We start from the raw sequence: 25,529 nt of genomic DNA, 5'->3' as shown, positions 1-25,529 counted from the left end.
TAATCCGTAGGGCTAGCTAAGGCCTGAGAGAGTGCTCTGCGGTACTCTCAGCAAGTATTAAAAATATGTTAAATAATAAATAAAACTATGATGGGAGTAAACAGCTACTGCAAAGAGAAAGGGAGGGAGGTGGAGAGCCATACTTGAGGTGAATGGAAACTGCTAGTGCTCCTCAGACCTTGTAGTGAAGAATACAGGATATTTGATTGCAGCCAAAGACAACAATTCATTTTAATTGTTTGCCTGGTCTAAGTAGTAATTGCCAATGGACAAGTGTGTGGCAGCCAGCATATAGGGTAGGGAAAAAATCACTGTTTTATGTTATTTCATGGAAATGTTCCCATTTCTAAAAATGCATTGTTCAATAACAATTAATTTTTGTGAACCGCCTAGAGAACTTCAGCTATTGGGTGGTAAAAAAAATCAATCAATAAATAAATAGGAACATAATGACTGGATGATGTAACTGTTAGACTGGACAGTCAAAGTTATATTAACTTTTCTTTAGTTGACTATCCCTTGGAAACATGTATGCATATATAATCAATATTCATAACACTCTGAGCCTAGGCTCCACTGGTTTCCACAGATTTGGGGAGAATGTCTCCTCCCCTACAGAAAAGCCTTTGAAACGGGAGTGCCTGTCAGGAAGAGCGGGTGGAGCACCCTACAACAAAACCAAGAACTGGGCAAAGCGACAGAGGGCGATACACTCACCTTGTCCTTTTCAGAATCCCGAGATGGGTTGCTATGCTCGGTCTCCGCTCTGACAGACGGCACGGGCAGGGACGAAGTGATGCAAAGTCACCTAGCTCTGTTGTGCTCCCAGGGCGTGGCTCCACTGCACAGATCCCACTGCTAACACCAGATTGTCAGGGAAATTCCCTGGTCCGGTAAGAAGGAAGCGAAGTCCAAGCAAGTCCCGATACAAAAGCTTTGTCCCATATTTTTCCCCACTCTCGCAAAAATCCCGAGGTGTGTAGCTGGTGTGCCCTCCCCTCACGAAGCTGTTCCTGTTCCTCATGAGTAGCAGGGCTCAGTGAACAGGCAACCAGTTGTGCGGAGTGAGCTCATGAGGGGGAGAGCATTGTTGACACGTACTGAATGGGTCACGAGGTCTTTCAGTGCCAGGTGTCTGTGTTTTTTAAAAAATAACCTTAGGGCAGGATCGTAACTCTACTCTTGTAGAATCAGAAGTCGTAATATATATATATATATATATATATCACCCCAGATCAGCTCTCCTTAAATTGCGGGCAAACTTGCTGGCCTGTGCCCCATGAGAGACAATCATTGGAGCAGAAAACTTTGTGATCATCCCTCCCCTCTCTTGAAAGGGCTCTAGTTGTAGATGAGCCCCAAGTCTCATAAAAATGAATAAATAGCTAGGCCACACTTTCACACATTTAATTACCTACCAATCAAACATGGACGTTCCTTTCAGTTTTTCCTCTCTTGAGCCTAACTACTAGCTCTTGCTTTTTGAAAGTTCTGGGCTTTGCCATAATTCAGTGGTAGAGCACACAATTTGCATGCAGAAAGTCCCATGTTCAACCTACCTGGAATCATGCAAGGATCCTGCCTGAAACCCTGGAGAGCTGCTGCTAATCGGTGTTGATCATACTAGGGTATATGGACCTGTGGTATAACTCAGTGTAAGACATCTTCCTATGTTTATCATACTAAAGTGATGTGCAAATGCATAAACTGGATAGAATCGTTGTTTTGTGCTTTTGTAGTGGTGGAATTGGGCCAAGCAAAGCAGGACAGAGAGACAATATTGGAAAGGACAGTCAGAAGCAGAGTGGAAAGTAAAATGTTATAGTTAGAGATATAAAGTTTCTGGAAATTTTGAGCCCATGGGGTAAAAATACTTTCCCCTTGTGTGGTGTTGTTATTTGGGACAGGGAAATGGAAGTTTAGGGGAAATTGAAAATTAAGTAATGCTTATTCTTTTAGTGCTCTTTACATATATAAAGTCACTGTGTTGATTTATGACAGCCAGTCCTATCCTCGTGCCCCCCAGATATTTTGCACTTCATCTCCCATCAGCCTCAGGCAGCATGGCCAATGGTCAAGAATACTGGGCATTGTAGTCCAAGACATCTAGAAGGAATCAGGTGGGGCCTGCTTTATGTATAGTTTAGTTTGCTTATAAAATTGTGATATTTTAAAACTTTTAAAAGTAAACTCGGTGAATTTGTAATTATTGTCAGAATAACTATACTTTTACATGTAGTGTTCCAAATATTTACTTTCAAGAATTCACAATGGTGATACCACTGAAATGTTTAACATAAATGTCTATCAGTAAAAAATATTTTAGATCAATAATTTCAATAAGGAATGAAAGAAATAATTATGGTGGGAATCTTACAAAGAGGATTTAAAACAATATTTCCCCCCATGGCTTCATTGTTCCCAGACATTTTATATCTTTAGGTGTTTGGGTTTTTTTATAAAAGTGTTCTTATTACGTAGTTTTTAGAAATAATTTTGGCAGGAGTAAAGGCTGGGTAATAATATATAAACACTTTGTCTTAAAATATTTCACAATCCAAAGCTGTTCAATTTCTCCAATTATTTAAAAATAAAAATCAGTCTTCAGAAAAATGGAAAAGTGCTGTTTTCCTCTGACTTTTTCTGAGTTTTTTTTCCCTGGGCCTTCCCATCTCTAATTATAGTAGAGACACAGCATCCAGTTCGTATATATCCCCACATTTTTGCCACAGAAAAATTGTTATGGCTTTTTGACGTAAGAGAGGGCCCTATCTGGGAATATATCGTTCTTGATTATGTAAAATGCTGTGTTGAGTTGTAAATACATGTTTTTTTAATGATCAGATTTGTACCATTGTTTAAGAAATATGTGAAATGGCAGACTTGATTTAAATCAATTATTTAAATCAGGGTTTTCTCTTGGTGATTTAAATCATTGAGTGAAAACCATCTATCCTGTGTGCTGTTGTTCTCTTCACTAAATTACCCTCTTTTCATCTTCACTCCAAGCTTCTTGTACTTTCAGATGTTTCCACAGTCTTGCTCCTCTAGATCTGCTCTCTTTTTCCTATTATTCCTTGAACCCTTTTCTCTACAGGTACCAGTCTTTTAATTATGTCTAAGATTACCTTCCTCATTTCTTGCATCCCTTTCCATTTGCATTTCTCTATCACTGGAATGCCTTTCCTCCTGACTCTCTTTCTGTTTTCACATTCAGCACAACAATGGTGAGAGTTGCTTATGCTCTGGTGACCTTCCTCCCCCACTACAGTTCTTCATGTATTTCAAAGAATGTGAGCGTGAATATGAGAACTGCCTGCCTCTTTTCATGATGTGCTCAGAAGCACTCTGGCACAATAGGCTAGCCTTCCCCAGAGTTGTGCCCTCCAGATATTTTGGACTACAACTCCAATCAGCATAGTCACTCTAGTCAGGGAAGTGTTATTGGCAAATGCATGGGATCAACAAGGAGTTTTACATGTTTGCAAGAAATCTACCTTGAAAGAGGAAATGACAATTAAGAGAAAAGCTCTTGCTCAGTTCTCAATTTTTAAAACATTTGTTCAGTTCTAGGAAGTAAGGCTTTTTTATCATGAAATTTTATTTTATTTTGAAATAAATGTAAAACAAATAAAGGCAGCCAAAAGAACATAGTAATATAAGAAAATCACTTAAAGGAAACAAAGAAATTCAGTTATTATAATTCTTAGTCAATCACCAATATGCTTATGGAATATGTACAGTATAACAGCCTAAGTAAGCAGAGGCCACCAGTGAGGGAGGAAGCAGCAGCCAGGCACCTCTCCAGCGTGCCTGGGTCCAGCCCCAGCTGAGAGCCCCCTCCCTCCTGCTACCAACTGTCTCTGCAGAAGCCACCAGTGAGGGAGGAAGCAGCAGCCAGGCATCTCTCCACCGTGCCTGGGTCCAGCTCCAGCTGAGAGCCCCCTCCCTCCTGCTACCAACTGTCTCTGGAGAGGCCACCAGTGAGGGAGGAAGCAGCAGCCAGGCACCTCTCCACCGTGCCTGGGTCCAGCCCCAGCTGAGAGCCCCCTCCCTCCTGCTACCAACTGTCTCTGCAGAAGCCACCAGTGAGGGAGGAAGCAGCAGCCAGGCACCTCCGCTGTGCCTGGGTCCAGCTCCAGCTGAGAGCCCCCTCCCTCCTGCTGTCAACTGTCAACTGTAACTGCTGAACTTTGCAACTAAGATTGTAGTGCCTGAATTTGCTTTCCTTTCCCCCCTCCTCCTCCTCCCTCCCAATCCCCTTTCTTTTTGTGTCATGTCTTTTAGATTGTAAGCCTGTGGGCAGGGACTGTCAAGAAATACTTTTGTAAGCTGCCATGAGAGCCTTTTTTGGCTGAATGGCGGCATAAAAACCCTTAAATAAATAAATAAATAAATAAGAGCTCACTATCTAATGAAAGAATGAAATTGCAAGTTATACAGCATATATAAGGAATGTTTGTTACTTTATTTATTTTTTTGCATTTCTATACCACCCAGTAGCCAAAGCTGTCTGGGCAATTCACAATGACAAAAATAATAAAATACAGCATAAGATACACTTTAAAAGCTTAAAACTACAACATAAATAGAAATAAAAACCAAAATAAAACCTAGCAGCAATGCAAATATTTAAAATACAATAACAAATTTAAAATAGAAACTTAAAGACTATAATCCCTGGAGAAATAAGATCTTTATCTGGCACCAGAAAAAGTACAGCGTAGGCACCAGGTGGACCTCTCTGGGAAGCTCATTTCACAACTGGGTGCTACTATAGAAATAGCTCTCTTCTTAGTAGCCATTCACTTAACTTCTTTTAGCGGGGGCTCTTTGCAGGTATATATGGGAGCAGACTATCTGTACTGTATTAGAAAAGAATATATAGGCAATGATACTGGGTTGGAATTTGATCAAAAGTTTGAAAGCTTCCATATAAGAAAGAATGATGCCATAGCTATTCTAAAATTACGATTCCTTACTTGCTGAGTAAGCTTATACATAGGCATAGTCTTCCAAATTTAATCAGCCCAGCACTGTTTAGTTGGTTGCTTTGGAGACTTCCAGTTATGCACTATACATGATTTTGCAGCTATATAAATTTACTTAAGAAGGTCTTTATGCAGGAAGGTTTGTTGAAGGAGACAAGGAAAGAGAAAAACATGTCAGGCATGATTCTCTGCTAATCTTTCTTGTAGTATAGGGCTGTGCAACTTGTAGCCCTCCCATGTTTTGGCATACAACTCCCATCATTGTTAGCCAGCATGGGCAATGGTGAGGGATAATGGCAGTTGTAGGCCAGTATATCGGGAGGGCCATGTGTTATAGGGCAGTGCACAGCCCCCCGACTCACTTCTGAGGCCGTTTTGGAGCCTCTGAAATGGCCCTTCATTGGGCGCTTCAGGTGTGTGTGTGTCTGCCTTGGTGCTGAAGCGACATTTGGCCACCCTGAATCGACTTAGCCTTGCAGGTTCCTGGGTGCCAGCCATGTGGCCGACACCCAGGAAAGCCAGCCTCAATGCTGACCAGGAGTCCATGGGACTCCCCATTCCCCGCTCGCAGCCCCTTTGCCCTCCTTCCAGCCTCCTCGGCCCTTTCCCCCTCCCCCCAATCCAGAGCTGCCACTGCTGGGACTTACTGTTAAGTTGCGTCCTCCTCCCAGAGAGCTGAGACGTAGTTTATTTATTTATTTATATTTATTTATTTATTTATTACATTTCTATACCGCCCAATAGCCGGAGCTCTATTAAGCCGGAGTTAAAGTTAAGGTCATGCTGGCTCTCTGTTTTTACTATATTTATGGCCGCAAACTATGGCAGCCATAAAGAAGAATGGCCCTTTATAGCTGCTGTAGGTTTTTTAGCCATAGATATAGCAAAAACAGAGAGCTGCTATGACCTTAACTTTAACTCATGGTTCTTCTTTCTGGAAGGAGGACATGATTTACAGGTAAGCCGCGGTGGCGGTGGCAGGAGGTGACAGGGGAGGGAAAGGGAAGTGAGTCTAATGGACTCACCTGGACTCATGGCTGGCCTTGCTCTGGCTTTCCCAGGTGGCGGCGGCTTAGCACCACTCCGAATTAGCCTGAGTTTTCGGTGCTGATCTGCTTCAGCCTTGGGGTGCCTTGGGCTGACCCGGTACCACCTTGGCTTGGATTCGGGGATTCGGCCTGAGGCAGTGTACACCATAATGTGTTCCCTATGTAAACTGTCCATAGAACCTCGGCTATGGGGGGTACACAAATGTAATAAATAATAATAATTCTCCACCCCAGAATGTAGTGGGTTGTTGCTGTTGAGAAGGATGCATAATTCCTGACTTAAGACAGAGAGAAAGATCAACTGTACAAAAGTCAGCTTCAAGTTCTCTTTTCAAACTCTTTTTCTGACTGTTAAAAGCTGTTTAGGAGAGTTTTATAGTAGGTGGGAAGAGATGCAGAAATTAGTAATACATTTAGCTTTTCTGGCTTCCAGTTGCTCCAGCCCATGGAAAGCCCAACTTGAGCACCTCAAGAGTCAGTCACATCCAGTCATTCAGGAGGTTAGCACTTGAGAACTATCTCAAACTGTTTATAAGTATTTGGAAGCTGTATCTTTTTAAAAGAACTTTTCTTCACACACACCTCAGTTCATAAAGGCCCCCCAAAATCATAAAGTGGTGGTTTCTGGATTGGTATAATATAAAAAAATCATTCTCTTTATTTGTATACAGATCAAACCTGAATAGAAGTATAGTTTAACCAGGGGTCTAAAGATTACGATTGTACTTTGTAGCCAAGGGTTTCCACTAGCCAGCAGTGAAGTCCACTCCCACAGTGACAGGACAGAAGTATTAAATGAATTTATCAGTATGCATTATCTGAAGTAGCCTTCCCCAACCCAGTGCCCTCCAGATGTAGTTCAACAGAATTTCTATCATTTCTACCCAACATGACCATTGGAGTCCAGTATATCTGGAGAGCAACAGATTGGGTAATCTGATGTTTTCTTTGATTCATGCTTTATCAATGTTGATATTACAATTCATTCTACAGCTTTTGACAGTTTTTTCCCCTTTCAAATTTTGAGGCCAGTTTTCTCTGTCCCCGCCCTTAATTTTTTTATATACAAGTTTAGGTATTAAACAATATTTACACTGCTGTTTTCTGATACAACCAAAAATTTGGCAGAAGTATGGATTTTGGAGAGAAAGCTGTTAATCTAAGACATTTTAGTTAAGTAAGACAGTTAAACAAAAATTGAACGAGTGGCTTGTTTCTTTCAAGGGGGAGTCCTGTGGCATCTTAGGACACAACTTTTTTGTGGTATGAGTTTTAATAGATCTGTGTCTAATGTTCTCATGCAGTTATTTGCAGCTAGGGAACTTTTTAAAAAGTAATGCACATAATGCATTCAGGAATGCTGAGCATTGTAATCTGAAACATCTGGAAGGTACCAGGTTGGGGAAGGCTCTTTAGCTATATTATGTACAACTTGGTTTCCTCACAAAGCTATCATTATACTTAAAAACTTTTAAAAGTAAATTTCTGTTTATTGTCTGAATAAATTATATTTTAAAATTTAATATGCTAAGCATGATAATTTGATGAGGAAATGAAGATGTACATAACATATTTTAAGTTTCTGTTTAATTTCTGACCAAAGGGAATATCAAGAAGTAGTCCCTGAAACATCTGAGTTATCATAGAAGCCAGAAAAAGCAAGAAGGACTAGAGCATGGGTTCTCAACAAAGGGGGAATTTTAGGGTTCCAGGGAGGGAATTGGGACCACTATTCAGCAAAATATGATGTCCTGTAGATTATGTCTTCCAACACATGTTATTAAAAACGTCCCAGAAAATGTCATGTCATCTGCAAAACCAAGGCCTTTGCTCTCTCTTCCCTCCCTCCCTCGCAATCCTAGAAGTTTCAAGCTTCCCATTTAACGCAAAGCATGGGAGTTGAGAATGTAAAGTTGCGTTGCCACTTTAAATGGGACTAATATAGAAAAAAATAAAAGATTTTCAATATTATATGCATATTATTTGGAATGCACCTTTGAGTTAGACTATTTTAGGAAGGGGGGAATTATATTCTGAACAATGGTGAAAGGGGGGAATGGAGCAAAAAAGGTTGAGAACCACTGGACTAGAGGCAAAGGACAACTGGTATACAGCTTTTCCTGAGGCTGTCTTTACAGCTCTGGGTTGGCACCACCTCCTTCTCAAACCCTGCACTTTTCCTCTCCTGGGATGGCATCAGGTAATCCCAATGCCGAGGAGGGAGCACAGGGTTTCTGGGTGGCCATTTGGGTACCAAAGCCACTCTCGTCCTCTTCCTTGTGGAAGGCGACCAATTACCAGTCGCCTTCCACCAGCCACCGCCTCTGGATTTGCCCTGTCAGACGGCAGAGGCACCATATTGATCTTGCTTCATTTGACACAGCATTGCAAGGAAGCCACTGCAAGGCTTTCCACGGTATAGATAGCCCCCCAATTTGTAAGGAAATTTAGGAAAATTCCTAAACCTGTTCTTGTTTGAGGGGTGAAGCTTAGGGAAATATGATTTGAAGGAAAAGCTATCAAAATTTTACTTAGCTGGGAAAGACTCAACTGAGGAATGGTAAGCAACCATATTTAATTTAAAAACCGTTACGTAATCTCAACTTATTATTTGACATTTTATTCACTTTTGTTAATTCCCATTAATTAACAACTTACTTTTTGTTTTGTTTTTTAAAGTTATCTCTGGTCATAGTAGTAGCACTATGTGTCCCATACCTACAGTATAGGAACCAGGCTACTGAGTTCCTCTTGGGTAGAGAGGATTCATTCTAGAGGCAGTTGTTAAAAGATTTTTTTAATAGCTGAGGCCACATTCCTTAATGATGAGGTCTAATTGAGAACTGTATTAAAAACTGTGGCAGTGAGTTCTATAGACCAAAGCCTCAAAGTTATTTTTTTTTAAAGGAAGAAGTGTAGTGGGATAACTCACATGCTGTTATGTTGCATCTGGTGACAATGGTGGGATAACCCACAGTGGAGTTTTTTCATATGTGAGTTTTATATTAGAATTACATTAACTTACTGCTACAGCATATAACCAGAAAAAAACCTGAAACAAAAGACTCTGTAGAACAAACCCTGAATTCTCAAGAATGCACATGTTGGGAAACGGAGCATGACTTGGAACATCCCCAAATGTCAGTAAAAGATACGTTAGATCAGTGGTCTTCAACTTGTCCAAGCCTGAGACCTACCTCGGACTTCCGCTTTCACAATTTTCTCCATGCCCAAAATGGCAGCAACAGCTTTGCCACAACCCATCTGGACTGATCTCGCAACCCACTTTAGTATTGCAACCCACCAGTTGAAGACCACTGCATTGGTTCCATAATTTTAATAAAGAATGGATGAAATAACTAATCCGGAAATCTTACAGAGATAATTAAAGCAAACACTTTCCCCATGGCTTCATTATTTTCAGTGATTTTACATCTCTAGTCTCTCTGTAAAAATTTTCTTATTACATCATTTTTATAAATCATTTAGTGAAGGCTGAGTAACAATATATAAACACGTCTTAAATTTTAAAAGACAATATTTTGTAATCCAAAGCTGTTAAATTTATCCTTTTTTTTTTTTTTTTTTGGTGGTGGTGGGAAACATTGTCCTTGTGTATGGTGGGGGGGGGAATAAGTTGTTTTTTCCTAATTTATCAGCTTTTTTTCCTGGGCCTTCACATCTCTACTGGGGTGTTAAAGAATCAGCAGGGGGTATAAGCACTAGGATACCACCCCTGTCTCTTTTCATTTTGGTAGCTTGATTCCTAACTTTCCTACCACGGAGACCCCTAATAGACAATTTGGAAGAAACATTCCATGTTGGTCCCATGTGGTTGTGGTTGCTGATGTTGCTACAGCTGGATGTGGAACATCTCTGATGATATAGCAGATTGCCTAACTCTTTAGTATTACCCTCACTATGATAATAGAAAATGCTGACTTAGATCAAGAGTTTGCTGCCTCTGCCCATTTGTCTCCAACTCCCCCTTCTAATGCCACATACGAGGCCTTTCCTGAGGATCCTTTTCTGAGGCTTTTGTGGGGGTGGGTACAGCAAACTCTGGATCCAACCCCATAATAACAAAAATCTTCTGAAATATATTTTAAGTTTTTAAGTGAAAGTGAAGTTCTGGTAAATAATACAATGTGATCTTAGGGTTCACCGTTGCCAACTGATAGATGGTAGTGTTCTTTCGATTAGATTAGAAATGGAGTAAGATGTGCATTTATTAAGCAGGAACAAGACAATTGCCTTTCTTTTGTGCACCTGGAAATTGCATGCTGTGCTCTTATGTGTTTGGAAAACATGCTAGTTTCTGGGCCAGTGCTACTGCATAAATGGTAGACTGTCCTGTGGCAGAACAGAACCAGGTTTGCAGTGGGAAACAGTTCCTCTACCACATTTAACTTAAAATTCTGCCCCCCCCCCCCCACTCCACAGTCATTATTTTGAAAGAGGTTATTCTCTGAACATGGAGAAGTGCCTCTATACATGTGTGCAGACTACATGTGCTGAGCAAGCATGGTAACATGTACAAATGTCATCCTCTACTATAACAGTTCTAGCAAATAGTTATTAAAATTGCAAATAGATTTAAGAAACAAACTAAGTAGTGGCTATAATAGGAGGCAAATTTGTACAATAATAAAATACACATTTTCCTATAGGAACTATACTTGTGTGGTACAGCTCAACTAATACTTTGTTCTTTTTTCTATTTTCTCTCTTCTTCAGGTGCCTTAGCTGGACCAGTAGTTGATCCACATGTGAGAGCAGTATGGGGGAAGAACGTTACACTGAAATGCATAATTGATATAAACGAAACATTAACACAAATTACGTGGGAGAAGATACACGGGAAGAGTGCACAGACTATTGCTGTTCATCATCCTGAATATGGATTTTCTGTTCAAGGAGAATATCAAGGAAGAGTATCACTCAAAAACACCTCTCTTACTGATGCATCAATCATCCTAACCAATGTTACCTTCTCTGATTCTGGAGAATATGTATGCAAAGCAGTTACATTCCCTCTAGGAAATTCACAGTCATCAACAACTGTAGCTGTATTGGGTATGCTTATTTTCTGTTTATTGTGCTAACATTTCACCACTTTTTTTTTTTTTAAAAAAAAACAATATTAAACTGGTTGGATTCGAATCAGGCTTGCCCATCCATGATCAGAAGGGCTTCTTTAATTCATGGAGTGAATTGGGACCAAGCAGAAGCTCCCTCCTGTAAGAAGAGAGTGCTGATTCCCTTCATACCTCCTTCCTCCTTTGCTGTCTCCCATGCTTGTCCAGAGGCTCCCATGACCATACAGGAAAGATTTTGGGGCATATTGGTGTAGGGAGTCAGGAGGGAGATGGTAAAAATCGCCTTTAGAAGCATTTACTTCACAGAGAATGAAGTAGAGTTTCCATGAAACTCTAGATCCAGGCCTTGTCTCTCTTTGTCATTGTGTTTTAATTATTGGGGATGGGGTTGTTCAAGTTATACTCATGGGACTGAGAGCTCATCTATTTCTAATATTTGCCAGGATGACAGCTGTTTTGTTTTACCCTGGGATGTTCACTTTCAAGAGCAATTTCTTATCTGTTCCTCTGTTCAGTCTTTGTAGGTTAGAACAGCACAAAGATGATTCAGAGGAGTGGGGTTGAATTCCAATCCGACTGCAATAAGCTGAATTTGGTTGGATTTTCACAGTTGTATATCCACATCTTAGGTGAAGGTGAAAAGGTCCTGACATTAGCTTGGTGATGTCAAATCTTCTTCAATTTGTGATAGTGACTTGAGCTTGCTTTGTATCTTGGAGCTTGGATGGGCCCTGACCTTTCTATAGCTGTAGGCGGAGTATACCTTTGGCTCAGTTGCTAAAAGTATTGCCTAAGCAGTTGTACAATCTTGGCGGAGTTATATAACATTGTCCATTTTTGTGATATGGGAATAATTTTAAAAGTTGAAGGTGGCCTGCAGTTCATTCCTGAACGCAAATAACATTTTGCTTCTGAAAAAAGTCAGTCAAAATTGCAAATTATAGCTGTTCTAAAGACCCTAAAATGTCTTCCAGAAAGAACAGCATTGAATGGCAGTGTAACCTAGAAGAATTCACTAATGTCCAGTGTAAACTGTTTTTGTACCCTAAAACATGCCACAGGACATGGCAATATTCAAGCGTATCATGGCAATCTTAGAATATTGCCAGCAGATGCATCAGACTGTTCCCTGTATCCATTTAAATTGTGTTATCTGTACTTGTGGGCTTGTTCTATATAATTGATAATATTACTCAGTTTGTAATGTTCTTGCAGAGGAGCCTGTACTTGAGTTCTGAGATCAACTTGCTTTATAACAATATTACCTCAGTATTTTACATACTCTGGATAAGAATTGCTTACCAATCTGTGATTTGCCATTACTTGTTGGCATTCTATAAAATACATATGGTCACCAGGGGGAGCATGAGCTTATGGTTTCCTTCGTGAATAGATGTTGTGGTCTCCGTAAAACTTATTTCAGACTTTCTTTATTATGTCTTTGAGTTACATGTTCATGATAGTGTCCGGAAATGGAATATTAAGCTTGGATGTACTATGAATTGCTGAATGACTGTGGTGCCATGGCAATAGCACTGTAGCTTTGTTTTTAAAGATTTGATGAGAGAAATTTTATCCTAGATATTCTGTGACATGCTTCAAAAGAGCTCTAGGAAAAAATAGTATTAATAAAAATTATTTACCTTGAGAGTAGCTAACATGCTACATTAAAATCTGGCATATACCATACTCTGCATATCCCCAAATTCCTGTCTGTCCCTATCCTATTTTAACATGTCTGACTAACCATTAAACTGTTTATACTTCCTACACCTGTGCTATGTAATAACTCAGTTTTAGCCCCTTAAATTTATCTTTACATTCACTCCCCTAAAATTACTAGCAGACAACTTCCCCGTGTTGGCCTTTCCATATCTAGTTAGTGAACCTGTTTACTGTAGATAGCTTTTGACTGTTTTTTTTTTTGCTTGCTAAGCTACAAGAAGTGTATCCTTGTATGTCTTTTTTTTGTCCACATAAAGAAATGTCATTATGTGCATTATGTTATGAATTAATATGGAATTGGTTCTTGTCATTGGTTTGCAAAAAGTAAGGTGATCATTTAGTTCAAATTAAGCACTTTCTTCCTTTGCTGCTGCTTCTTTTCCTTCATGTGCTGCAATAAGAACACACTAATTCTCTTGGCAAGGAACTTGCGCTTTATCTTCACAATCATGTCCACAGCATGCTGAATAATGTTATTATATTACTGTGATAACACTTATGGATTGCGCCGATACTTTTGGCCACAGTAATGATTGCACCCTTGTAGATCCATCCTTATTTTCTTCAGAGAATACCACATTTGCAAAAGTGTCTAAAATATTGAATAGATCTTTGTTCAGTAAATGATGGCTGCCACAAAGGCTTTGATGATTACAGCATGTAACTATTGAAATTGCATTTAGAAAATATTACTTAAGTCATAACTCTGTGGTGGACATGTTCAAGATTGCTATCTGTGTGTATTTCTGTTCTTTCTTTTTTAAAAAAGCTGTCAACTTCCTTTTGTTGCAGATGTAGTAAGATTAGTTACTTGTATTGAATCCCTTTGTCTATAGAAGTTAGAATTTTATATCATGATTATTTCTGGTAACCCAAAGGAAGCTTCTCAAAGCTGTAATATGCATTTTTGTTGTTGCAAGTGAAAATCTGATTCCCAAAAAAACAGGGATACAGTGAAGTGGTTGTACAATTAAATAAACTAGGAGTGTTCACTGGCTACGAGGTTCAGTTCAGACCCCAATTCAGTGGCCACCTGCTTTAACTCAAATTGAATCTCAGTTCAGAGATCCAGATTGTATCTCCCATTGACTAACATTGGAAATCAAATAGCTATAAAATATTTCTCTTTGTCATAATTGGATGAAATTTGCAAGTGTAGTAGTCCCTTCTGAGGGGATCAAGACTGACAGGTTTCAGATGAATAGGTGCACGGAGCTTTTCGCAAGAACAGTTTGGGGGTTTTCAGAAAAAGGTTGCCCTTATCCCCCTACATTTGTGTGAGCAATTGATAAGAAATGACATAGCATAGAGGTGGCACTCTCTAAGAAATCTGCAAAACATTGAGATAGATGCAGTGTTTTTTGTAGAACGAGAGTGTTCAATCTTGGAGGGGGGTGGCAAGTGATTCACTTCCCCTTGACTTCCTCCATAGAGTTTTCTGTATGAAAATAGCATATGCCATAGATGCAAAATTTCAGAAGGATTGGGGTTGGGACTAGGGAGTTATGATGAATGAAAAACAGTTTCAGACTTTTCTGTTTTGCACTCAGTTGGCACCAAAGTTATGTAAAGCACACTAGGACTGGGGTGATCATGGATGTGGAACATACAGTGGTTGCAGAGTCAAAATAACTTGAACATCCAGCAATTTTTCAAGCAGGAACTCAATGCTACACCCTCCCAGGTCCCATAGAGTACCAAACCTCTTTTAATGTCCCTGTTCCTGGGAGAGAGTACTAGCCATGAGCACTGAACATTGGATCCATCCTGTGACATATTACTTGAATAGCCCTCTCCCAGTGAAGTAGGATTGGAAAGTCCTGGTAAAACCATTCACTGTGATTTGAAGCTAGTTTAGCCAGTCACAAAATTATACCCCACCTCTCCCTCCCCATTTCCCCAAATTATTGTTTTTCTTATATGGAGAGCTTGGGGAGAAATGTATCGTTGTCTCTTACTTTCTTTCCCTACAAAACCTGAATCTTCAGAAGTGTTCAGGTTTGGATTCAGCCCACTTTGGAGGAGCTCCATTTATTTAGTTAGTTAGTTATTGCATTTATATCCCACCTTTTTTCCTCCAAGGAACCCAAGGCAGCATACATAAACCTCCTCTCCATTTTATCCTCACAACAACCACCCTGTGAGGTGGGTTGGGCTGAGAGTTTGTGACTGGCCCAAAGTCACCCAGTGGGTTTCCATGGCCATGTGGGGACTAGAACTCCTGACTCCCAGTCCAACACGTTAGGCACTAAACCGGCTCTCTGAATCTGTCCAAACAGCCTAGTTCAATTCAGGATTCGGTTGAATCTGAAGCACACCTCTATATAAACCATAATCTTTTAAAGAGAATTTATAGCAAGTATCAAGGCTTGCCTGCCAACCACCATTCTAGAGGATGTAAGGGAGGCTATATCATACTGTGAACCAATATTCAATCTCTTTGTTTAAAGCTACTTCGAATCACAGTTCCCCATGGATTTAAAGTCTGTAAGGAGAACCCAAAATTTGGAACTAATTTTGAGAGTTTCTACAACTGCTAAACAACTAGGTGGCTTACACTCTGTTACTTTAGATACAACCCAGATAGTCTGGCTTCTAACTGGTTCCCCAATAGGTTGCCAACCTGACATAAATTAAATCAGTAATTGTTTCCATCCACAGCTCAGCTTTAAATAAGCTGGAGTGGATTTTGAAACCCTAAGAACATACAGAGAAAACTTTTGAACTCTTTTCAATTTTGGTGAGGTCCCTGTGTCCCCAAATTCCTGCACCGAATGTTATTATTATTATTATTAATTTATTTATATAGCACCATCAATGTACATGGTGCTGTACAGAGTAAAACGATAAAATAGCAAAACCCTTTGCTTTAAAAAAGCAAATTGAGCATATTGGCCAGGGTATATGACATTCAGCAATCGAATTAGGGATTGCACACAGGCGACTGATTTCAGTTCAGTTTTCTCTATTTGTTATTCCCAGGATCCTGTAGCTGAAAAAAATTATGCTAATATAACTGTATTTATTTATTTATTGCATTTATATCCCACCCCATAACCAAAGTTCTCTGGGCGTTTTACAAAAGTTAAAAACGGTAAACATTTAAAAATATATATTCAAAGTTTAAAAACATAAAAAGCATAATTTTACCTGTGTAATTTTACCTGTTCTAGCTCTTTAGATTTGACAAGCCAACTATGCATGTTTTCTTTTTACCAAAGCCTACTACTTTAGGTTTAGCATTATTGATGACTAAATCATTTTCTGAACACTAAGAGCTGAACTGTTTTAGCAATCTTCTCAAACCGACTTGAGATGTTGAAAGTAAAATCATTCCATCCTTATCGAGTAATATGTTAACTGTTCTGTTTAGAATTCTAAGTATGTGATTATTCTGATTACGCAGGAATACAGCAAAATCATTTAAATAAAAATTAAAAAGAAATGGTGCTAATATGCAGTCTTGCTGGACTCCCTTGTGTGACAGGGTTGTGTCTGTAAGCGCTAGACTTGATCCTGCTCTGACCTTCATGGAAGTTTCTGAATAGAGAGTTTTCATTAAAAACAAGAGTTTCAAATCTATATTTAATATGTTGTCCCAAAGACAGATTCTATTTATAGAATCAAAGATTGCACTTAAATCAATAAAAGCAGCAAAAGGTTGTCCACCTTTTGCTGAGTACATCCTTTCCTAAAACTAGCCTGCTCTTCTGCTCATATGGAATTTTCATCTGCCCAGTCCTCTACTTTTGACAAAAGAAACTTAGCATAGATTTTGGCTGGAATATCAATCAAACTAATTGGTCTGTAGTACCTTGTATCCTGCCGATTGCAGCCTTTTGATATATGCCCAGTGTTATTTATATTGGTGAATAGTCCTGCTAATAGTGAAGCCCGCTATTCTGTATTCTTCCAGAAACTAAAGGCCAGAAATACGCTGAATTTGTCCTTGTTGTTGCCAGTTCAAGATGGACCCAGAATTTTATCTGAATGTCTGTTCTCTTAACTGCAATTTTTTTTTATCATTTTGCCTCAGGTTCAGCATAATACTTTAAGCTTCTGGGTGATGTGACACTTGCGATCTTCTTGTCTGTGTTCTCAATAGCCTTCTCAATGAGTCATATTCTTTATCAAACCATAAGGTCTTCATAGGCTTAGTATCCTTTGAACTTATATTAGTTGTTAAGAAAGGTTTCAAATTATCAAATATGGATAGATATGCATGTAGAACTGAGTTAGCATCAGATGCAGTCCTAACATATATGTTAGCCTAAATAAATTTAGGCCAGCATTATCTTCACATCTCTGGATTTCCAATAATTCAGTTCTACAGGGATATCCAAACGGTTCTGCAACTAATCACAGTGATGAGCTCAGTCTGACATTAAAATCACCTAATAGAATCACCAAGACTTTTGGGAACTCCATACTCTGCTCTTCCAATACTTGTTCCAAGTGCAGCCATATCTCTGATGAATAAGATTACTAGATACTGTTACCATGATTAATGCTCTATCTTCAATCTTAAACTTTATCACCAAGACATTAGGAATTAAATCTGCAGTATTAATCCGTCGTCTCCCCATCCCAATTCTTCTTTAATGAGGATGGCTAAACCCCCTATAGGTCTGCCCCTACTTATTTTTTTTCTGTGCTCATTTAACGCATGCTGAATATCAGTAACTCATCTGTTGCAACAAGCCACACTTGTTGCAATAATATCAGTGTATATTTAAATAAATATTTCATCAACTCAGTATCCTGGGCCTCTACCCTTCTAGCCTGCTATATTCCATGTACCAAGAGACTCATAGGAATGCTTGTAAGCATTCATTTTTGGCTTCAAAGAAACCCTCCTTTGATTTTCTCCTGTTGATAAATACACGGTGTGGCTTTTCAGTTTTGATCCTGCTGTTTGAGCCGCCAATTTATAAAACCTAGGTTTATAATCTGCACCTCAGATAGCTCTTCCTCCTCCTCCAGATGTTTGATTGCATCAATTGTGAGACTCATAGAATCATAGAATAGTAGAGTTGGAAGGGGTCTATAAGGCCATCGAGTCCAACCCCCTGCTTATTGCAGGAATCTACCTTAAAGCATACCCGACAGATGGCTAACCAGCTGCCTCTTGAAGCCTCTAGTGTGGGAGAGCCCACGACCTCCTTAGGCAATTGGTTCCATTGTCATACTGCTCTAACAGTCAGGAGGTTTTTCTTGATGTCCAGCCAGAATCTGGCTTCCTGTAACTTGAGCCCATTATTCCGTGCCCTGCACCTCTGGGATGATCGAGAAGAGATCCTGGCCCTCCTCTGTGTGACAACCTTTCAAGTATTTGAAGAGTGCTATCATGTCTCCCCTCAGTCTTCTCTTCTCAAGACTAAACATGGCCAGTTCTTTCAGTCTCTCCTCATAGGGGTTTGTTTCCAGACCCCTGATCATCCTCGTTGCCCTCCTCTGAACCCCCTTCCAGCTTGTCTGCATCCTTCTTAAAGTGTGGTGCCCAAAACTGGATGCAGTACTCAAGATGAGGCCTAACCAGTGCCGAATAGAGGGGAACCAGTACCTCACACGATTTGGAAGCTATACGTAATGCAGCCCAAAATAGCATTTGCTTTTTTTGCAGCCACATCACACTGTTGGCTCATATTCAGCTTGTGATCTACAACGATTCCAAGATCCTTTTCATTTGTAGTATTGCTGAGCCAAGTATCCCTCATCTTTAAACTGCATTTTACTATGCACATACCTGAAGAAACCTATTTTGTTGCTTTTAGCATCCCTCACTAGCCTCAGCTTATTCTCAGCTTTAGCCTTCCTGATGTCATTCCTGCACTTCTGTGCTACCTGTCTGTACTCTTCTTTTGTGGCCTGGCCTTCCCAACATCTTTAAATTCTTACGTTTAAAATTCATTTGGGCAGGCCTGCCAGAAGAGACTAGTCTTTATGACTGTCTTAAACTCGGGAAAAGTGTTAAGGCAACGGATCTCCTCCGGCAGGCCATTCCAAAGCCTGGGGATGGCAGAAGAAAAGGTCCTCTGGGTAATAGTTGTCAGCCTAGCTGTGGCTGACTGGAGTAAACCCTTCCCAGAGGACCTGAGTGTGTGGGGCAGATTTTACGGGAGAAGGCAGTCCCGCAAGTAACCATGTAGGGCTTTAAAGGTAATAACCAACACTTTATACTTCACCCGGAAAGTGATTTTAAAGTTGGTGTAATATGGTCACCCCTAGGTGTACCAGTGACCAAGATGGCAGAAGCTTGTTAGCTTCTGGTTCAGATAGAATCATCCCTAGCGTGAGGTCAATAATATTTCATGGGTACATGGTGGAAATAATTCCTAAGCAAACAGTGCAACATGATGGCCAGTTAATGAGACCAAAGGGTCATAGAGAAAAATGCATGCACAACAGACATTTAGAGAGAGACATTATATATATATATATCTCCAGGCTTCCCCAACTTGGTGCCATCCGGATCTTTCAAACTAAAACATCCAGGATTCCCAACAATTGGCCAGGCTGGCTGGGGCTGAGGGCACCAGGTTAATACTAGAAGCCTCCAAGCCAAGATAAAATCCTTGGTTTTAGCTAAGAACATAGTATAGTGGGTATGGATATGCTTCTCACCTAAAACGTTTCTACTATCCTTTCAAGCATTCTTGGCCTGTGGGACTTGGGCCAAATATTCCCTTCATTACTGTCAGCCGGTCTTTCTGACAAGGCACAGGGATGGGTACATGCAGAACAGCATGTTGCCCTTTGCAGCTACCCCTTAAAGGAGGGTCTGAAGCCTATTTATTTATTTTAAATAAATAAATAAATGTTGGCAGACTGGGGAGGGGTAGATCTCTTGGAGAACAGAAGCTGCATTGCTCCAGTCTGGAAGCTGGCCCCATGAAGAAGTTTAAGGTGCAGGCTAAGTAAAGTGGACAGTTTTTACATTTTGTTTAGCTTTTTTAGTGTATCCTCTGTCTGCTTCCTTACCCTATTTGTCCTGTTAATCTGTTAATAAACAATTGGGTTCTTGCTGTGTAATTTGGAGGTGACTAAACAGACCTAAAGGAGGGCTAGACACGTTGGAAGTGCTACACAGAGTAAGATCTGTATTTATAAGAGGGTGGTAAGAATAAAGCAGTCCCCACCCCAAGAAAATTGTTACAGTGGGCATAAAGAAAACCTGATGGAATGGAAAGAACCAATAGGGATATCTCTGGATATAAATTCTATAGGAAAGACAGGTAAAGGCTTGCTTGAGATGACGATGTTCTCTACATTAAAGGTGATATAGTGTAAAAACAAAAGTAGAACACACAAAAGGCTCAGACTTTTCCACGAAATCTCTGTACATGAACAATACCAGGCCCAAAAAGGAATTAATACTGGGGGCATGTTGTTGTCCCCCTCACCAAAATAGCAAGGGAGATATTGAGATGGAGAAAGAAATCAGGCATCCAAAGCAGGAAGTGTTGAAGTAATAGGTGAGTTCAACAACCCTCACATGGATTGGTGTTCTGGTCATGACAAAGAGATAAATTTCTAAGCATACTAGATGGTTGTGCCCTAGAACAGTTGGTAATAGAAATGACCAGAGGTGAGCAACTCTGGACTTAATCCTAAATGTGAACCGCCGGTTTTTTGTGAACCGCCCAGAGAGCTTCGGCTATTGGGCGGTATAAAAATGCAATAAATAAATAAATAAATAAATAAATATGGTGCCCAGGACTTTGTGCAAGATGTGAGTCTAATTGAACCAGCTGGAAACAACAGCCATAATACAATCTAATGTAATAGATATGCAAGTAGAGAATTAACGTATTAATAACATTAAGCCAAAGGTGTGTATATATATATATATATATATATATATATATATATATATTTAAAAGTTAGATTACATCAAAAACAGGAAGCCAGCTAAGGAGGTGGTTAAATGATGGCTTTTGAAAAGGTCTTACTTTTTAGAGTTCTTTGAGAGTGAACATGTGGATAAGAGTGATCCAGTAGATATTACTTGACATCCCAAACGCTTTTGACAAAGCCCCTCATCAAGGACTCCAGAGCAGTCATGGAATAAGAAGAGAGGTGCTCTTATGGATAGGTAACTGGTAAAAGAGCAGAAAGTAAGCAGAGAGTAAGAGTAAATGGTCATTTCTCACAGTAAAGAGGCGTAAACAATGGGGTATTTGAAGGACCAGTGCTTTTTAACTTGTTCATACATGATCTGGAGTTCAGAATGAGCACTGAAGTGTCCAAAGTGTGCTAAGGACACCAAAATATTTAAGGCAGCTAAAATAAAAAGTGGATTGTAAAGAGCTCCAAAAGAATATCTCCAGACTGGGGCATGAGTCATCAAAATGGTAAAATCCATCCATTTATTTATTTATTTATTACATTTATATACCACCCCATAGCCGAAGCTCTGTGGGCGGTTTACAAAAGTTTTAAACAGTAAACATTAAAAATATAAAAAAATTAAAACCATCAAAAACAACAGTATAAAAACAATGTAAATATGTATGAAGTGATTCACATTGGGGCAAAGAAGCCTAACCTCAAGTTGACACAGATGGTATCTGAGCTTGTGGTGACTGATCAAGGAGAAAAGGATTGTCATGTTGTGGTGGATCAGTGTGGAGCGGCTGTGAAAGAAAGCAAATTCCATGTTGGGAATAATTAGGAAAGGAACTGAAAATAAAACTGCCAATATCATTGTGGCTTTATACAAAGCTACGGTGCAATCACAGTTGGAATACAATGTAAAATTCTAGTCACCAGAATTCAAAAACGATATCATAGAGCTAAAAAATATGCAGAAAAAGGCAATAAAAATGATCAAGCAACTGGAGCAGCTCCCCCATTGAGAAGGATTACAACGTTTGGGAATGTTGTATATGTTACTAAACTGTTGCCTACTAGAAAATACTCTTGTTAGACATATTTTGCTCTTTCAGTTTTTTAAAAAAATAAGTGTATAACTTTAAACAACTGTAGATGTATCGAGCCTGAACTATTATTTTCTTCTAAACTGCTTTTGTTTGTTTGTTCTGAAAGCATAAATTGTTCATACTTATAAAATATTTTGTAATCTGAATTTAATGCAGTTTGTTTTCTGTAAATAGGAGTGTAGTACTCTGAGAAATGACTTGCAATATTTACTTTGGCAATAGCTTTAATTACTCTGTAAACAATAATAGTTTTTTCTTGACATTAATAAAGTTTATCTTCCAATATTGTCATAGAAAGATACATTCTATTTTTTTAAACATAAACCTGCTTTATTTATACAAGTAAAGGTGGTTCTGAACTGCTCTGTAGCTAAGAAACAATATCCCTATTTGTTTGTGCATATCTGAGAAGAATTATTGGAGGAAGTGAACTGGAACAGCTTTCTTTGGAAATAAAAGTTCAGATCACTTCATATATTTGCAAGGCAATATTCATACTTCTCTAGATTGTTAAACAAACTAAAGTCAGACGCATTTATTTCCTGATGCTGGAAGCCCCTCTGGAAATGTTATTTGGATAAGTTTGTTACAATTATTGATGATGTTTTTATTTTATTTTTCTGTAGTTGAACCAATTGTGAGCCTAACAAAGGGACCAAATGCTTTAATAGATGGTGCCAATCAGACAGTTGCAGCTATTTGCACAGCAGCCACTGGAAAACCAGCTGCAGAGGTTGTCTGGGAAGGTGGCCTCGGTGAAATGGAATCCACTTCAACTGCATATCCAAATGAAACTGTGACAGTGGAGAGTCTATACAAGGTTGTCCCCACCAGGTTTGCTAGAGGAAGACGTATCACTTGTGTTGTGAAACATCCAGCTTTGGAGAAGGAGATAAGGATGCTTTATGTGCTGGATATTCAGTGTAAGTTGTTATATTCTCTATATCAGAGGTAGACAACCTGATGCCCTCTAGGTGTCAGCATGGCCAGTGATCAAGGATTATGGGAGTTGTAGTCTAAAACATTGGGAAGGCGCCAGGTTGCCTACCCCTACTCTATGTCCTCATCACTTTTTCCTCTATCAAACATTTCAAATTGCAAATGCTACGATATTGTTCTGGTATAAAGTATTCTTGTTTTTGGCTTTTAGATACATTCAAATGGCTCTGAAAGTTCATTGCAAATATTGGTTTACATTTGGCTTTGTGAAAGTACAGTTAGAAAAAATTAATAACCTGTGTATTGCCTACTATCTTTTAAAATGAGTATTAGGTTGCATATTCACTTGCTGTGCTTCTCTATAAATACTTTAGTATGACCATGTACATGATCATTTGTGCTGTCCCAACAAATGGAATAGAATAAATAACGAGTGAGTTTTAAAATAAAGTTTTGCCCTGGTGCCTTGTAATTATTAGTTTACATAAAGTAGGTGTCCAGTTCTTGGAATTTGGAATGCTTGGCAGGGAGCACACTACAGTACATGCTATCACCTTCTCCCTTGAAATGTTCTGACCATTAGGCAAATGGTACAGGATTATCTGTTGTGATCTGTAACATAATATTTAGCATTCTTAAGAAATGAAGCGGTATAACTAACTAAAGCTGCAGAAGGGGCTCTAACCAAAGAGTGTAATAGTTTCCTTCCCCACTTTCAGTGAGCCAAATTTCATGTAAATGTCTCTTCCCACTTTTTCCAGAAAGCCTGCTTGGAGTGTGATAGGAGCTGTGACTAATTCTGTTGGTAACTCTGATGTTAGCAAATGCTGTTCAAGGCCTTTTGTCATTTAGAGTTGCTCTATTGAAGCTCTGAATGTTTGAGGATTTCATTTGCTCTGTATTCAGAGGCAAACTGACCTATTCACACCTCTCAAACTCACATGCACTTCAGAACACAGCTATCCTGATTCTTCACATTTGTGATACAGTTTTTGGGTTTAGCATACCAAAATGCATACAAAAAAGTTATATTTTACAATGAATACATGTGAAACTGACAGAGACTGAAAATAGTGTGATCCATCATCCATCCCTAATTGATGCCTGCTGGTATTGCAGACTGTACTGTAACTTCCATCTAAACAATGAATCAGCATAAATGAATTCAGTATTTTCGTCAGCATCAGTTTTTGAGAGTTAGCATCAACAGAAGTTTTTATATTCAAGCTGTTAGTCAATCAACATACAACTTTGGGACCATCTTTTTGGAAATCCAAACATGATTGTAAATGTATTTTTGAGATTATTCACTTAAAATGTCCATCTAGGTATGTAAATCACTAAATTGATTTGGGTCTGTGAAATAACAATTAGTTCTAAATAAATAGTGGTGTACTGGAGCCAGATCTTGCCAGAATGCAGCACCTGCACTTTTTTTTTTTAATTAGCAAGGACATTGATGCCATCTCCCCCACTTCTCAAAATTCATTGTTCTCTGTGAGCTTAGCTGCAATTCTCAAAGTAGCTGGGGGGAATTTTCCCAACAATATATTTTTCTGTGTTGTGTAACGCAAAAGTATTTTGAGGTGGTTTGGTCTTGAAAGAGCAATTTGGACCCATTAGCTTTGCAAAAGACCTGCTCCTTGTGGAAACCTGTCAACACAGTTGCCTGAATTTTTGGGCTTTCCTTGAGGGCATGGCTATGGGGATTGTCATGATAAGTGCCTGCACTTCAAAATTTACCACTATAACACTGTCAGAAAACAGCAGAAGTCTTATCCTGTCTGTTTTGCTCAATGAGGCATTGTAGCAAGAATTCTGCTTCATAAAAAATGAAGAAATGTTTGGGCATGAGGCCTGATTCTGCTTGCTGCTCTCTATCTTCTCTCCCTCCCATCCAACTGCTAGCATGGCATCCCACTTTAAATGTTAGTTTATGTGAGACCAAGCAGACTCTTGGTAAAGGGGAAAGAGAAACTCACATGGAATTCGGCTTCCTGGAAGTAGGGATAGAAACTCTCACAAGGGGTGAGGAAGCAGAAAAGAAATAAAAACGTAACAGGATATAAGGGACTGAATAGAAAGAAAAATATTCAGCAGTCTCATCAGTAAGGTCATATAATTGCAGAGGTGAGGGGATGACCCTTTTTTTTAATATGTGCTTATCCTGGAGAGTAATGCCTGCTAGTAATGTGTGTAGAACCTGCATAATTAGCTAGTGAAAGTCCATTAATTTTGTGGACTGCATTAGAGATTTTAACAAATGAAATATTTTCGTTGATTTTTAAACCCTCAATATAGATGCATTTCTGAAATATTGAACTAAGTGCAATCATTTAATAGACACAAGCTACCACTGCTACTCACTGTTATAAGTGAGTAAAAAAGTACTCATTGTTAAAAGTGTTAAGAAAAAGATGGCCTTTAGTTTCTGGCTTTATTGATTAAAATTGACCAGCACCAATTAATTAAGGGATCAAAGGATGAATCTTCTGAAGCCCTAATTATAAATGATGAGCAGAATCACTCCAGCTTCACTGTACTTCTATCTGAGTCTGCCATTCCACTTGGCCCAAGTTCTGAGATTTATCAATGAATTTAGAATGGCTTCTGTAATTCACTCCAAAACCACCTTCCTGCTTGTATCAAAGATAATCTCCAGCATTCCGGGGGTGCCATATAATCTCATGTGACAGTCTCAGATGCAGGTAGGAAGAAATAATTTCCCCCCCTTTCCCTCATTGGATTACATCTCTGCTGCTGTGTTTGGATGAAGGAAAGTTA

The 25,529-nt window shown here is 39.2% G+C and overlaps 1 protein-coding gene across 1 annotated transcript in view; it reads left to right on the top strand.

Annotated features, from left to right (window-relative positions):
• The window catches only part of LOC134399628 (nectin-3-like), a 58,402-nt gene that overhangs the window by 10,863 nt on the left and 22,010 nt on the right, over positions 1–25,529 (top strand). Inside the window, exons 2-3 of the mRNA XM_063127712.1 lie at positions 10,778–11,116; positions 22,433–22,729. Coding sequence (XP_062983782.1) covers positions 10,778–11,116; positions 22,433–22,729 — 636 coding nt within the window. The remainder of the gene's footprint in view (positions 1–10,777; positions 11,117–22,432; positions 22,730–25,529) is intronic.

Source organism: Elgaria multicarinata, chromosome 5, assembly GCF_023053635.1.
Source record: "Elgaria multicarinata webbii isolate HBS135686 ecotype San Diego chromosome 5, rElgMul1.1.pri, whole genome shotgun sequence".
NCBI classification, from domain to species: Eukaryota; Metazoa; Chordata; class Lepidosauria; order Squamata; family Anguidae; genus Elgaria; species Elgaria multicarinata.
The sequence above is the reverse complement of the archived record's forward strand: the minus strand, read 5'-3'. Positions and strand labels throughout refer to the sequence as shown.